General features: G+C 40.4%; 1 protein-coding gene across 2 annotated transcripts in view; it reads left to right on the plus strand.

Annotated features, from left to right (window-relative positions):
* The window catches only part of Arid4a (AT-rich interaction domain 4A), a 72065-nt gene that overhangs the window by 16142 nt on the left and 39892 nt on the right, over positions 1-16031 (plus strand). For both annotated transcript variants that reach the window (XM_028858454.2, XM_028858461.2), the window contains 6 exons: positions 5672-5751; positions 5835-5929; positions 9307-9439; positions 11804-11883; positions 12709-12785; positions 13937-14103. In XM_028858454.2, coding sequence (XP_028714287.1) covers positions 5672-5751; positions 5835-5929; positions 9307-9439; positions 11804-11883; positions 12709-12785; positions 13937-14103 — 632 coding nt within the window. The remainder of the gene's footprint in view (positions 1-5671; positions 5752-5834; positions 5930-9306; positions 9440-11803; positions 11884-12708; positions 12786-13936; positions 14104-16031) is intronic.

Raw genomic sequence — 16031 nt, forward strand, 5'->3', positions numbered from 1 at the left:
AGCCCATGTGGGCACTAGGACTCAAACCCAAGTCCTTTGGAGGAGCAGCCAGTGCTCTTAACACTAAGCCGTCTCCCCCGCCAGTCCCTATTGTATCTTTCGTACTGTGTGCTTGCTGTTCGTGTCTGTGTCTAAATGTTTCAGTTACTAGATAGTTATGATCATGTTGTTGAGACCTACAGTACGGTACTGTAGTATGCTTGGTGTGTAGCCTGAGGGCAGTGACTCATGTGTTGTCACCTAGGTGTGGCTGGCGGCTCTACCATCTAGGGTTGTGATGACCTCACAGTCCTGCAATCACCCAGCCGTGTCTTTCTCAGGATAGACTCCCACTGCTAAGGATGCGAGACTACATATTGATCATGAAGGAAGTTAGAACCGTCATGAGATATCATCTCATACTTATTAGAATAGCTGTTAGCATAAAGACAAGACATACGGCTAAGAATGGGGAGCAAAGGAAGCCTTTCCTTCCTGTTGGTAAGAGTATAAATTAGTAAAACTGCTATGGAAAACAGTATGGAGGGTCCTCAAAAAGCTAAAACTTTAACTTTGTTTTTTCAAGACAAGGTCTCTCTCTGTGTAACCCAGGCTGGCCCTAACTCACAATCCTTCTGCCTCCGCTGTCTGAGTTCTTGGGATGCTACTGGCAACACATGACTGCAAAATGGACAGACCTACTATGCATCCAGAGATCCCATTTCTGCATTTATATCTAAGGAAACATGAAACTAGTACATCAGAGAACTTTTGTATTCCCATGTTCACTGTGACCCCCCTCCTGCCCAGGGATGGTAGGGAATTACCTAAGTGTCCATCAGTGGGTGACTAGATGGAATTGGTCTGTTGCCATGGACTACTGCTCAGTCTTAATAAATCTAGAAAGTCTTCCACTTGCAACTGCGTAGATGAACCTGGGGACATTGTGCTAACAGAAATAAACTCGACACAGACAATCAAATACTCCACCATCTCCTTTATATGTAGGCTCTGAAAGGGTCAGACTCACAGAAGGCAGAATGAAGGGAACAGGGGAAGGGAGGGCTGGGGGTGTTTGTCACATGGTACGGATTTCCGGTAAGCCGAATGGGATGTGGTGAGCTGTGTAGTCCTTGCACTCCAGGCAGAGGTAGGAGGGTTGCAGGTCAGGCGAGCTTGGGCTCCATGGCGAGAGTCTGCACCAGAGGGAAACAGCAGGGCTGAGGGGGGGACGGGGCGCCAATTAAAGAGGCGGGCTAGTGAATACCAGCACCGAGATAGATCTGAAATGTTCTCACCACAAAAAAATGTGAGGTGGTACATGTGCTAACATGTTAGCGTGTACACACATATTTCAAACCGTGTTGTATGCTGTAAATGTTCATAGTTTATTTGTCAGCTAAGTAAGGAAAAGTAAATGATATTTAAAGGACAGTTGGTTCTACCTAACACAGGCATATTTACAGTTTTCATTTCAATATGTGAAATACTTTGTTCCGTCATAACTGCTGTATACATATGTACCGAAAATTTGATTTTTCTAACCCTTTGACTTCCTCCTCCTCCCTTATAACAAGCCTAGGAGCAATAACCTAGTGTGCAATAGGCCACCTAGGGTGGTGCACATTCTTTCTTTACTTCTTCCTCATACCTACCAACTGTGTCTTTAGTTAATTAGATTGTAGCTCATTACTTAACCTTCTGATTCTAAATTTACCTATAAAGAGAAGATTGCGACTTCTAGCATCCAAATGCTGTTTTGTGGATTAGGATGTGGTTGAAGTTTAGTAAATGATGGTCAGTTATAATATCTTTGGGTAGATGACTTACTTTAGATATTCTGTTGTCTTACAGTATCAATCAGTTTTATGCTAACAGGTAGACAAGTCTTCTATGCTTAGTAGCATATCATATTGCATTCCTATTGATTATCTGTTTCTTTGAATTCTAGAAGATTGGGGCTAGGGCTTATACTTGTTTGTGTTTGCATCATTCTATTTAGAATGATTAATATTGCCAGGCAGTGGTGGCACACACCTTTAATCCCAGCGCTTGAGAGGCAGAGCCAGGTGGATCTCTGTGAGTTCAAGGCCAGTCTGGTCTACAGAGTGAGATCCAGCACAGGCACCAAAACTACACGGAGAAACCCTGTCTTGAAAAACAAAACAAAACAAAACAAAAAAAAAAAAGTGATTAATATTGCCTTGAATCTCAGCTTTGCCATTTTTCTGTAACTAAGCTTTAGTATTTATTTTTATATAATAATCAGATTTACTAATTTTGGGCTGTGATAACATGTTCGATGAATTATCTCTACAAATGATGTTTTTAGCAGTAACAAATGTTTCCAAAAACGATTAAATCTTCGTAGTTTTCACTTGACATGCTATACTGTAAGTCTGAGCTAAAAAGCAGCTACTTAGAGAGAAATAAACTGTTCAGTTTATTTCATGTGTTGTTGTTTGAGACATTCTTGCTGTGTAGCCCAGGCTGGCTTGGAAGTCAGGGCAGTCTCCTCAGCTTCCCAAGTGCCTGGACTAACCCATACCTGGCTTTCATGTCACTGTGATACCTGCGCGTCTCTTATGGTTTTAATACTGGAGATGTCAGGATTGGTAAACCCATTGTGTTGTTGTGTTCTCCATGGCTTTCAGAAAAAGTGCAAAATTTACTAACAATCGTAAAAAGTACTTGAATATCTACATTTGTATAGTCTGAATTAAGACAAGCTCTCATTATGTAGCCCTGGCTGGCCTAGAACTTACTGTGTAGACCAGGCTGATATGATCTTGTACTCACGAAGCTCAGCCTGCCTCTACCTCATGAGTGCTGAATTAAAATCTTACACTGTTTCTCTTTGTTTACTAGAAGGTTCTTATGTAAGATGACAAAGTAGCTATTTATACTACAGTTCCCTTTCTAGAAATCCATTTGGGGGCTAGAGAGATGCCTCTGTGGTTAAGAGCACTGGCTGCTCTTCTAGAGGACTGGGGTTTGAGTTCCAGCACCTACATGGCAGCTCTCAACTGTTTGTCAGCCCAGTCCCATGGCTTCCGTGGGCACCAGGCATAAATGCAGTGCACAGACATACTACCCATGCAGGGAAAACACCCACACACAGAAAATACATAAAAGTTTCTAAAAATTAAAAGTAAGAAATCCCACCAGGTATAGTGACTGGCGAATGCCTTTAATCCCAGGCAGAGGCAGATGGATCTCTGAGTTTGAGGCCAGCCTGGTCTACAGAGCGAGTTCCAGGACAACCAGGGCAACACAAAGAAACCCTCTCTTGAAAAACCTAAAAAGAAAGAAAGAAAATTTTTGACAGTATTTTCTACCCATAATAATGAATGTTGAAACAAAATATATTTTTCTCATCAAAATTACAATTTTATTTCAAAGTGATACTTATAAAACAAGAATTACAGAAAACATTGTTGAGGTTCCCCCACTGGAATATTCTAGAGTTTCCACTGATATTGATAAAACACTGTGGAGCATATTTTCTTATATAACTTTGACAGTGCCAATTGGTCTTTAAATTTTTTTCTTAGATTTATTTTATGTGTACTAGTGTCTTGTCTACATGTATGTATGTGTACCATGTACATGTCTGGAGCCTGTGGTAATCTGAAGGCGATGGATCTCCTGGACCTGAGTGAGCCACCATGTGGGTGCTGAGAACCGAACCTGGGTCCACCGTAAGAGCAGCCAGTGATCCTAATACCCAGATCCCATAATGGTATAGTTACATTTCACCTCCTCATACTTCATTCAGATGTGTGTCCATTGTCATTAGAGGCAGGAAGGAAAACTGGAATGCGTGTGTGTGTGTGTGTGTGTGTGTGTGTGTGTGTGTGTGTGTGTGTGTGTGTGTGTGTTTTGAAAGACAGGTTTCACTCTGTAACTCTGGTTGTCCTGGAACTTCCTAAGTAGATCAAGCTGACTTGAGACTCACAGAGATCTGCCTGCCTCTGCTTCCTGAGTGCTGGGATTAAAGGTGTGCTTCAATATCTTGGCTTGATTTTACTCTTTAAAAAAAAGTTTTTTGTTTGTTTGTTTATTTTTGTTTTTCTAAGACAGGGTTTCTCTGTGTAGCTTTGGTGCCTGTCCTGGATCTCCCTCTGTAGACCAGACTGGCCTTGAACTCACAGCGATCTGCCTGCCTCTGCCTTTTTTTTTTTTTTTTTTTGGTTTTTTTGAGACAGGGTTTCTCTGTGTAGCTTTGCGCCTTTCGTGGAACTCACTCTGTAGCCCAGACTGGCCTTGAACTCACAGAGATCCGCCTGCCTCTGCCTCCCGAGTGCTGGGATTAAAGGCGTGCACCACCACTGCCTGGCCTGCCTCTGCCTTCTGAGTGCTGGGATTAAAGGTGTGCGCCACCACCGCCTGGCTTGTATAGAATATTTTATTCTTTAAAATATTTATTCTTTTAAATATTCTTTAAAATTTTTATTCTTTAAAATTTGTATATTGACACAAATACATGCAGAATTATATTAAGTTTGGTTTGTGAGGCCAGGGATTGGAATTTTTCAAAGAATAGTAATTCACATGTTATGCTTGATAATGCTGCATACATCACCCTTACCCATACCCCTCACACACTGGGGATCAAACTTAGGGTCTTGTGCCTATTGCATAAGCATTCTATCACTGTGGCAGCCCGTATATTGTAATTTTGACACACATATTTTGGACAATGATAAATAACAAAGTTAAAAGTTTATCAGAATATCTTTTTGACATTTTCTTTTCAATTACTTATGGCCTTTTCTAGTAAAAGAAAAAATTTGCATTATGGAAATTTTAGATTTGGGTAGCCAGGACTTCTATTAAAATAAGTTATTTGTTAGGCAAATAAGTAGAAATAATATAATCTGTCACCATTATCAGAAATCAGACACAGAGGAAGAAAGAACAAGGAGGATCTCTGTGAGTTTGAGGCCAGCCTGGTCTACATAGTTCCAGGACAGCCTGGTTACATACTGAGTTCCAGGACAATCTGGTCTACATAGCGAGTTCCAGGACAGCCAGGGCTATGTAGAGAGACCCAGTCTGAAGAAACGTGAAAAGGGGGGGAAAAAAAAGAACTCAGACATCTGTGGAAAGTAGAGGTATTCCATTGAGAACTGTGCAGAAAAATACTTGATGCTTTGTTTTTTTAGAGACCTGGTTCTATTCAGTCTAGGGTTGAAGGCAATTTTACATTTGTTCTTTGACTGAGACCATGTTAAGAGGGTGATCCTAGGGTTAGAGAGATGGCTCAGCAGTTAAGAGCACTGACTGCTCTTCCAGAGGACCTGGGTTCAATTCCCAGCACCCATATGGCGGCTCACAACTGTCTGTAACTCTAGTTCCAGGGGATCTGACACCTTCACACCAATGCACATAAAATAAATTTAAATAAATTATTTTTTAAAAAAGAGGGTGATTCGGCAGCATAGACACTGTAAAGCAAGTGGGGATACTGAATTAGTTGACTTACGGGGACAGCCACGTCACCTGTGTTTGTTTGACATGTATAAAATGACATCTGTGGTGTATTCATTTTAGAAGGTTTTGAAAAGTAGCTGAGAGATAAATAATGAGTATTCAGCTCTGAAATAGCAGTAATGGCATTGTTTACATCTAATTAGTTTTTAATTGAACTGATGTGCACAGATTCTCAGACATCTCTCGCTTGTTGCAGTATTTGATGACGGTGACGAGAGAACTCTGAGGCGCACCTCTCTCTGCCTGAAAGGGGAGAGACATTTTGCCGAGAGTGAGGTAAGGTGGTATGGTTGATTTGTGAGCTGCAGTGACTGATGGGGATGTGAGGTGGGAATTGAATTCATCTGTCTCTTCTGCAGACGCTTGACCAGCTCCCGTTAACAAACCCAGAGCATTTTGGAACACCAGTCATTGCCAAGAAGACGAACAGAGGGAGGAGGTCCTCACTTCCTATGTGAGTTTTCCACATTTGGTTCATGTGTTGGTGCGTTAAAGCCTTCCACAGTTGACTTTCCCAGGATGGCCATGTTCTTTTGGGTAACATTTCCATAGCATATTGTAAGGAGGACATTGTACCCAGGGTAGGCTTTGTTCTTAATTACTCCCTTTACTTTGCCCAGACATTATCAAAACTCCATTTTCCAAAAGACTCTTTCAGCTTGTTTGACAACATCATTAACTGGTATGAGTTTCCATTACTGAGTAATTATTTGTAGTTTTTAATCTTTTTATTTAAGAACAATTTTGAACTTAAAATAATAATACAAAGGGTTTCTGTGTGTCCTTTGACTAGATTACCCAGCTTTTAATATTTCTGGCCTGTTGTCTTATCTTTCCATCTCTTTCTTATGCTTATTATAATTAGTTTTCAGTTTTGTAATTTTTTTTTGTGGCCCTGGCTATAGACCAGGCTGTCCTTGGCTGACAGATCTGCTCCTGCCTCTGTCTTCCAAGAGCTGGGTTAAAGGTGTGCACCATCACCACCTGACCAGTTTTATTATTTTATTTTACTGAGCAATGTGAAAGGAAGTAGAGAGCATAACAATCCTTTGTCTTTAAGTAAAATACTGATATCATAATCATAAAATTCAATTTCACATGTGTAAAATGTGTAACCCACAGCCAAACTCAGGATCACCTTGCCTCCTGGTATAAAGTACTGGGCCTACAGGTCTGCACTACCTGGCTTACAAAGTTTACCTTAAGGAGACTTTTACCTCCTGCTGTCAGCTTTTCAAGGTCCATCTGTCCTCCTAGATGCCTTCAGAGCATCCCTTCAGGATCCAAACCAAGGTCATGTTCATGTGCTTCATTTCTGTGATTTGGTTTGTGAGTTCCCTTTAATCTGGAAACATTCGTTAGCTTTTTGTTAGTTGGTTTTCATAATACTGTCATTTAAGAGTACAGGCAAGTTGTGTGGGTTTATTTATTTATTTGCTTTTTTGAGACAGGGCTTCTCTGTGTAGCCCTAGCTGTCCTGGACTCACTGAGATCTGTCGGCCTTGGCCTCCTGAGTGCTGGGAAGGCAAGGCAAGTTGTTTTGTAGACTGGTCTTCAATGCAGATTTTTCGTGTGTTTTTTATTTATAGTTTAAGATTATACACTTTTGGCAGTAAGTAATATGTCTTCTTCTCAGTGTAAGTACATCATATACACATACTATCATTTGTCCCATTACCAGTGACATTACCTTTGATCACCAAGTTAATGTGGTTCCTGCCTAACTTCTGAACTTGGAGTTCTCTTAGTTCCCTTTTCTGCCTGGGTAATTAAATAATCTATTTGGAGCTACTTTGCTATGATATGCTGTTCTTTCTCCAGCTATCATTCCTTCAGTGGCTTTATCACTCACTGAGGCTCCTTTGGTATACCAGTACCGTTATGATAGCCACATGGTGATTTTGTAATTGTTTTGTTCCTGCTTCATTTTTTAGTTACATTTAGTTACCATTTTCCTGGGCCAGCAGGGTGGCTCAGGGCTGAAGGCAGTTGTCACCGGGTCTGACTATCTGAATGTCACAGGATGGGAGAAGAGGACCAACTCAGCGGGAGTTGTCCGTGGACCTCCATGTATGTGCCGTAGCACATGTGCGTGCAAGCAAGCAAGCACGCGTGCACATGCACATACACACACACACACACACACACACACACACACACACACACACACACACACACACTGAATGGTTAAATGTAAAAATAAACTTTTTTGAAGAAAATCTTATCATCAGTATGTATTCATAGACCATAATTTGACTTAATGGGCTATGACTCATTGTTTAAAAATTTTTATTTTGATATTCAAGTTATTCTAGATCCAGCCAGTGGGCACCTCTCCAGGCCGGTTTGTATCTTTTTTATACGTGTCTCTACTTCTTGAGTACATGGCCACTTCTGGCACTGTGCAGTGTCATGAGTTCATGATCTTCTTTTTCCAGCCTCAAACCTTGATATTTGCCAGTTTTCCAGGGACCTTTGTTCCTTTCGATAGGAAAGAAATATTTAGGAACCCAGATCCAGGTACTGGCTGTGTGCATTCCTCCCGGAAGCATATATAACGAAGATGTAAAAAAGGCCAAGTCAGACATACACGTGTAAAACCAAAAAGCAGCCAGAGACCTTTGAGGCCCCTGACTGGAAATCTCGGTCCAGCCACTGAGTGGCTGTGTCTCCTTATTGCATTGACTATGTTTACATTATCTAATCCTAGTCCTCATACACACAAACAGTTGCTACAAAGTCCTGGCGCTAGTTCTTAGCTGAGGACAACGGGGTTGATAATGTCCACCAGTTTGGGAGAGGATTATATAGTGCTAGGTGCGTTTTTCATAGTGTAGCAAGTGCTCAGCATCCGATAGTGATTTAGTAAATCGTTAATGCTCTGTGATGTTCTTATTCCTAAAATAGCACTGTAGTCTTTGATAATTATAATTTTTAATAAGTCGAGTAAACTGATATTTTAGCTCAGGACACTCAAACGCAAGTAGAGGCATTAGAACTAACAGGAAAATTAGTCACTGCAGAAAGGAAGACGTGGTGATTCCTAGGCAATGAATCTGAGAGAGGAAGAAATGAAAATACAAAAAGACAAGGAACCGAATACCTCCAGATCTTTTAATAGTTAACAGCATGGTATACCATAGTGAATGACAGATGTCAGTGTATAGTCATCAAGATTTTAAATGAGAATGCATGCTCATTTTTATTTAAAAGTATAGACTTATAATTAATGCATATTATGGACACTTAAGAGTAAATGATTATCCCAAATAAATTATCTGAATAAATCCCACATATGCTTTTTCTGGACTATTTTCAAAACCCACTAGAAAATTAAACTTACATTATTTGGCCTCTGGCATTAAAAAACAGAAAGGTAATCTGTTTTTAAAGTGCATTTGGTAAGCAGGGAGTTGGTGGCTCTTGCCTTTAATTTCAGCACTTGGGAGGCAGAGGCAGGTGGATCTCTGTGAGTTCAAGACCAGCCTGGTCTACAGAGCGAGTTCTGGGACAGCCAGGACTACATAAAGAAGTCCTGTCTTGAGAAAAACAAACCAAAAAAAAAAAAACCCCAAAAGTGCATTGGTGATATAATTAGGCTTCTCTGTCCTGGCTGGGAACCTGAGTCCAGGTATTCACTGATGCAGTGACGTGAACTCAGAAGTTACTCAGGTCGCTCAGTTCCTTGTGTGAGGCCAGAGAGTGTCCATCTCCTCAGCCCTGGTTAGAATGGCAAGGCGGCCTTGGGAGCCAGGCTGAGCATGCAGCAGTCGGCACCGAGGACCGGTGATGGTTGTGTTAGCATAACGACTGGGTTGTTCTGACTCTTAGCACTGAAGATGAAAAGGAAGAGGAGAGCAGTGAGGAGGAAGAGGAAGACAAGCGGCGTCTCAGTGATGAATTACTAGGAAAGGTTGTCCAGGTGGCGTCCACGGCCGAGAGGACAGAGTGGTACCCTGCTTTGGTAAGTGAAGTGTCACTGCAGATTAGTCAGCTGTGTTTCTTGTTGAAAATGGCTTTGAAAAACTTATTGGAAATATATTGGAAATATTACAAATTTAATGAAGATTTTATTATGTGTTTAGAAATTAAAAGTCAGGTCTACAGAAGCTGGCCATTGTCTTTGATTACCCATTCTCAGTTATCATTTATTGACATCTGTCAGGTGTGTTTCCTCTGATGTGTTCTTCATTCTGTCCCTTTACCTTTTTACATCTTTAGTGCTTCTAGGTTGATCCCTAACCCTTTTTATTGTTTGTCTCACAATAGTTTAAGCTGGCCAGGAACTTACTGTGTAGCCCAGGCTGGCCTCAGATTCATAGCTATCCCCCTGTTCCAGTCTCTATAGTCGTAGGAAAGTGGTATGAGCCACCAAACCTAGCATCATAATCTTTACTACATTCGAGACTACTTATCTAGATGTCAGTTTTGAGGATCAATCATTTCAAATCAGGGATAACCTCACACAGTTTCCGTGTGTGAGGTTCAACAATCTAGTCAGACGTGGTGCTGTACAGCTGTCATCCCAGCACTCAGGAGTCCAGAACAGGACGTTTGCTCCAGGCTAGCAGCTGGACACTAACTCGGTATAACATAGAGCTTGTCTAGTGGTGATGGCGCACGCCTTTAATCCCATCACTCGAGAGGCAGAGGCAGGTGGATCTCTGTGAGTTCAAGGCCAGCCTGGTCTGCAGAGTGAGTTCCAGGATAGCCAGGACTACACAGAGAAACCCTGTCTCAAAAACAAAAACAAAAAAACAAAAACAAAAACAAAAAAAAACCCAAAAACAACCAAAGAGAAGGTATATAGTAATTCTTTAGTACTGGGACATAAACTAGAATAAGGACATAATAAAGAGGAAAGATGCACTTAGATTTTCTTAAGTTTTAGAAATGATAGTCTTTGAACAATAGAGGATATTTTATGAGAGGAAAAAGACCTCTTGGTGGTATTTATCTCACAGAGGGTCCTCTTTGACTGATTGTCAGGTGAAAGTTGAGGGAGACGAGACTGTGCACTCACAATTAAAAATAACTCGGGAGATGGAGACAGGCAGAGCTCTGTGTGTGAGCTTGAGGCCAGTCTGATCTACATAGTAATTTCCAGGCTACATAGCGGAAACCCAGTTTCAAAAGAAACAAAAATCCTTACCACTTCCACCAATTAAAAAAAAAACCAAACCAAACTGTAATGCAGGTCACACATTCACGCCAGCCATGGTACCTCCCACCTGCAGTCTGCCCTTAGTAAAGAGGGAGGAGTTCCGGGGTCAGTCATCCTTGCTACGTTGTAAATTTGAGGCCAGCCTGGGTGGGCTGTAGAAGTCCGCATCTGAAAAAAAATAGAGACCAGCCCATATATCCATAAATGTTACTGCTTTGGATACAAAATAGTCTTGGGCCTGAGAGATCCTTCCAAGGTAAGGTGCTCAAGCCAAGTCTGTAACCTGATCTTGATCCCCAGGACCCCCATGGGGCAAGGAAAGTATTATAACAAGTATTGACCCTCACAGAATGCTGTGACACATGTGTGCCCTCCCACACAAATAAGTAAACGTAATAAGAAATTTTCATTTAGCTAAGAATTCTTAATTTATATTTTGTTATTTATTTTATATTATCTAATGACTATGTTAAGTATCTAGAAAGCTAATGAAATCTTTTTTTTATTAATATTTTAAATTCTATTTCTTTGTGTATGGGGTGTTTTGCCTGCATGTATGTCTGTGTACCTCAGGGTGGCTGGTACCCGTGGAGGCCAGAAGAGGGTGTCGGATTCCCTGAACTCAAGTGACAGACAAGTGTGGCCATCATGTGGGCGCTGGGAACAGAACCTGGCTCGTCTGGGTCCTCTCAACTGCTGAGCTTTCTCTCCAGTCCCCCTGCCCCCCAGGTTATTTTTAAAATCACATTTTTGGGCCTGGCGAGGTGGCTCAGTAGGTAAAGATGCTTGCCACTAACTCTGACAGCGTGAGTTGGCTCCCTTGGAGACCCAGTGGTGAAAGGAGAGAACCACGTCTGACAAGTTGTGTTTTCAGTCTTACAAGTTGTACATTGACCTACATGAGTGCCATAGCATACTTGAACTCTCCCCTGCCCTGCACACAAACGAATAGGCATAGTAGAAAGGTTAAACATGGTCTAGGTTAGGGGTGTAACTCAGTGGTTGAGTGTTTCCCTAACATACGAAAGGCTTTGGGTTTAATTACTTAGAACTTCAAAAAAATTTTTTTTTTATTTAGTAAATAAGTAAATAAATGTGTTTTTTTGTCTTTTTTTTTTTTTTTCTGAGCAAGGGGAGTCAGTAGATTCTGAATTTGTATTCCAGGTCATCTCTCCCAGCTGCAATGATGATGTCACAGTGAAAAAGGATCAGTGTTTAGTTCGATCATTTATTGATTCTAAATTGTGAGTATTGAACCCCCGGTAATGATTCATGGGAATGGGACATGGTGATTGGCCACCCACCGTAAAGGCGAGTCACTCAAGATAGAGTTGAGAAGTTATTTAAGTTTTTATATAGGGTTTAAGTTTTTATATAGGGTACTTTTAGCTGATACATTTTATATAAAAATTGAACAATAAGTGAGAACAGTATATTAAAGACATTTATTTGTTAATAAAGTGTGTATAGTTTTTTAATTGAAAAATTCTGGATTTTTATTGTGCTATTTCATATTATGAATTATGAAACTTCTTAATAGACATTTTATTAGTAAAATAATTACTTCCATGTTTTGTTTTAAGAAACAGACTTTTAGAAACTTTCCCTTAATTTCATGTTTTTTTTTCAACAAAAACAGTAAAATTAAGTATATATTTGTTATTCTCTGTGAAAAATACACCATAATATATATGACAATCATAAGAATATTTTAACAGATTAACAAAAATTAGGAAATACTGAACAAAATAGGTGTTATTTGTAAGTATTGAAATATCTATGTTCATAGAAACTATTGTCTATAGGAAGGTTGTATATTTGGAACTATTGTGAATTTGAGGCTCTCAAATAAGAGTACTTTGAGGTCATAAAACTTAAAAAATACTAACTTTGTTTATATTATCTGCAATACTTTATTAAGGATTGGGATATTCATAGCCTACAACTTTTAAAACACTATTTACAAAATAATTTTGATTCTTGAGGTCTTATGCATGTATTAATGTGGACTGTTTAAATGGTGTTTTTTATTTAATAAGTAGTTCTCCCCGTTTTGTTCTTTTTCACAGTTACTCTATAGCAAGAAAGGACATTAAGGAACTAGACATTCTCAGTCTGCCGGAAGCTGAGCTCTGTGCTAAGCCAGGTAAAAGAAGCTGAATCAGTGTATCATTTCATGCTGTGACTGTGTCCGGAGACTCACATAGGGAATAGTCCTGACTGGTCCCTGTTACCACATTAACTCTGGAATTCTGTGTCCAGCCTGTGGTCCGTGGACTCATGGGGTCCAGTACAAAACCATTAACTTAAAACTATGAGTCGTTTGGTTTCTTCCTTCTCTTGTTGCTTGGTTGCGTGGTTCCTAAGTATGAATCTCACAGATAATGTGTTGAACACACCCTTACTTAATGGCATTTTTGTCATGTCTCGATAATACCCAGTTTATAAATTTTACAAATTTAACTTTGCATGTTTGATCAATAATATTTCTTTTTTGGTTTTTGAGTCATGATTTCTCTGTGTGGCCTTGGCTGCCCTTGAACTCACTCTGTAAGACCAGGCTGGACTTGAACTCACAGAGAGCTCCCTGCCTCTGCCTGAGTGCTGGGATTAAAGGTGTGTGCCACCACTACCCAGCAATATTTCTTCTTTTTGAAGGGTACGGGAGAGTGTCTTTCTACATAGCCCTGGTTGTCCTGGAACTCACTATTTAGACCAGTGTCCTTGAACTCACACAGCTCCACCTACCTTTGCCTCCTGAGGGCTGGGGTTAAAATCGTGCACTTCCCCACCTGGCTGGCCATTATTATCTAATAGTGGGGCTGGAGAGATGGCTCAGTGGTCAAGAGCACTTACTACTCTTCCAGAGGACCCTTCCAGGTTTGGTTCCCAGCACCCACATGGCAGTTCACAGTCATCTGTAATCAGTTCTACAGGTAGAACACTCACACACATACAATAAATAGAAATCTGTTTTCTAAAAGACTGTTTCTAATCTCTGCCAGACATGATTTCACTTGGGAGGTGGAGGCCTGTGGGGCACAAGATCCAGGCTAGATTGGGCTACATAGTGACGGTTGAGACTCCTATCTCACAACAATAAATAAACAAAAATTCCAACAGACTGTCAGAAAGGCTACATAATCTTCTAACTCCTGACACACTCAGATGCCCTGTACTATTTTATGAATGATGGCTGGGTGTGGACTGAGCTTTCTGACCCTGAATGCCATGCATCTCCCTTAATTCCATGTTCTTCATCCTGTGGGAGCAGCTGAAGTCCATGTTTCCTTTCAGGGCTCCGGAGAGCAAGTGTCTTCTTAAAAGCTAGAATCGTTCCTGATAATTGGAAAATGGATATAAGTGAAATCCTCGAGTCATCCAGCAGTGATGATGAAGACTGCCCAGCTGAGGAGAATGAAGAGGAGAAGGAAAAAGAGCCCAAAAAGGAGGAAGAAGAACCAGTAGGTTAAATTCCATGCAACGTGGAAACTTTTTTTTTTTTTTTTTTTTTTTTTTTTTTTTTTGCTTTCTAGTGAAAATAATACCTCCATGTATTTGTTCTCTGTCTAGATTTTCTGTTGTTTGTTTTTGTTTGAAACTTTTCTTAGCTTAATTTGGTTGAGGAGTTGTGGCTGTTGGGATCATAGTGTAGTGTGTGAATCAGCACCGGGTTTCAGGATGAAGTTACCGAAAAGTGCTTTTCAGGGATAATCAACAAGATTAGGGGTATGGGGGGGGGGCTAGGTGTTTCTGTGTATTCACTGTCAGTGCGTGAAGTGATTGTCATCCTGCTTTCAGGGTGCCAAGAGAGTCAGAAAGGTGCTGTCCAGGGCTGGTACAGCTAAACTGGAGCTGAGGGATTTGAACCCTGGTCTCGATTCTCCTAACTTGGAAACCCTCTAGGAAATCTTAATTACACCCAAAGAAACATTCTTCTGGAGTCTTGGCAAATCATAGATGAGATTTAGGTTGTATTTTTATCAGGAGTGGTTTTCTTTGCAATATTGCTGTGTTGTTCACAGGATGGTTATAGAAATCATCCATGAGTTACCATGGTTGCTCACATGGTGTTTGTCTGTTTATTCACCAGTGTTTTGTTAACTGGGATAAATATTCTAGTGTGATTTGGGTTGTTGAGAGGCAAAACAAAGAGCATGAGTTTACTGAAAAAGAAGATCTATTTGAGCATGAAAAAATTAGCCCTGGAAATGTGGGCTGCTTTTGTTTGTTGAAATGCACAAATGTGCACTTCTGGAATGCCGGGACTAGACTTGTGCGTGAGGAAGAGTACATGCTAGCTCTCTCTTTTGACTCCTCTGCAGCATTTGGCTTTTTACACTCTGGATTCAGAATGGCGGTTCATACTTCCAGGCTGCCTACAGAGTTGCCATAGTAACATGCTGTTGGTTTTAAGTGAGCATGCTCAGAAAGACAGGAAGGTTTAGCAGAGGCTTGGCAGGTTGCCAATGGAGGTTTGCCAGCCGCTTTGAAATGGGCTGTCTTTCTTTCCCTTTCATGTAATGTCTGATTTTTATGTGGAGGAGAATGTAAGTAGTGCTGTATAACCCCGCGGACGCTGTGCCCTAAGAGGGACAGCAGAGATTTGCCAATCAGCCTGGCATGTCCAGACCCTGCACTGACTAAGTAGAAGTGGAAGCTAACCATTTTGCATTTGAAAGGAAATGCAGCACATAGGTAAGATTTTTTTTTAAAAAAATATTTAGTTATTGTTTGGATTGCCAAAAATGGGATTAGGTAAAAATTTTAGGTATTGATTGTGTGGCTGATGTGGTGGAGCTTATAACCAAGCGTAATTGTTTCTTGTAAAAAAGACAGTAGGAATCTATTTTTAGAGGATTAGAGGGTAAAGGGTATTTTTCTCAACCATAAGATAGCTTTAGGAATGACAGTCATGAGACAATTTGGTAAAATCCAGGATTTAAAAACTGAATATTGGATGTGGTAGCTGTATTTTATCTGTATTTAGGTTTAGGTTGTGTGTTTCAGGGTAAATAGGCCACATTTTCAGGGTGTGAACTGTTAACAGTCTGTGGTTTAGCTTCTGGATTTTTATTTAACATCAATTAGGATCTTACATTGCCAAATGCCAAAAAAGGGTTAGTCTCTTTATTTTTGCTAATACTTTTAATAGGTGTTCCTTCCAGAATGCATTTTACCTACCCTTCGAAAATACCCTGAAATTTTAAACAAAGAGGCTAAAAAGAGCTTTGTAAGAAGTTGCAGAGGGTGCCTATAAAATAGTAAATAGTGCTCATGTTACAGTGATTAATTTTATAATATTGTAAGGTTTCATCAAGCTGTGAGTGATAAATGTTAGTAAAAATGAATAGAGCAGAGGCTATTATTTGAATGTAATAGTAAAGAAAAA

Source organism: Peromyscus leucopus, chromosome 14 (genome assembly GCF_004664715.2).
Source record: "Peromyscus leucopus breed LL Stock chromosome 14, UCI_PerLeu_2.1, whole genome shotgun sequence".
Lineage (NCBI taxonomy): Eukaryota > Metazoa > Chordata > Mammalia > Rodentia > Cricetidae > Peromyscus > Peromyscus leucopus.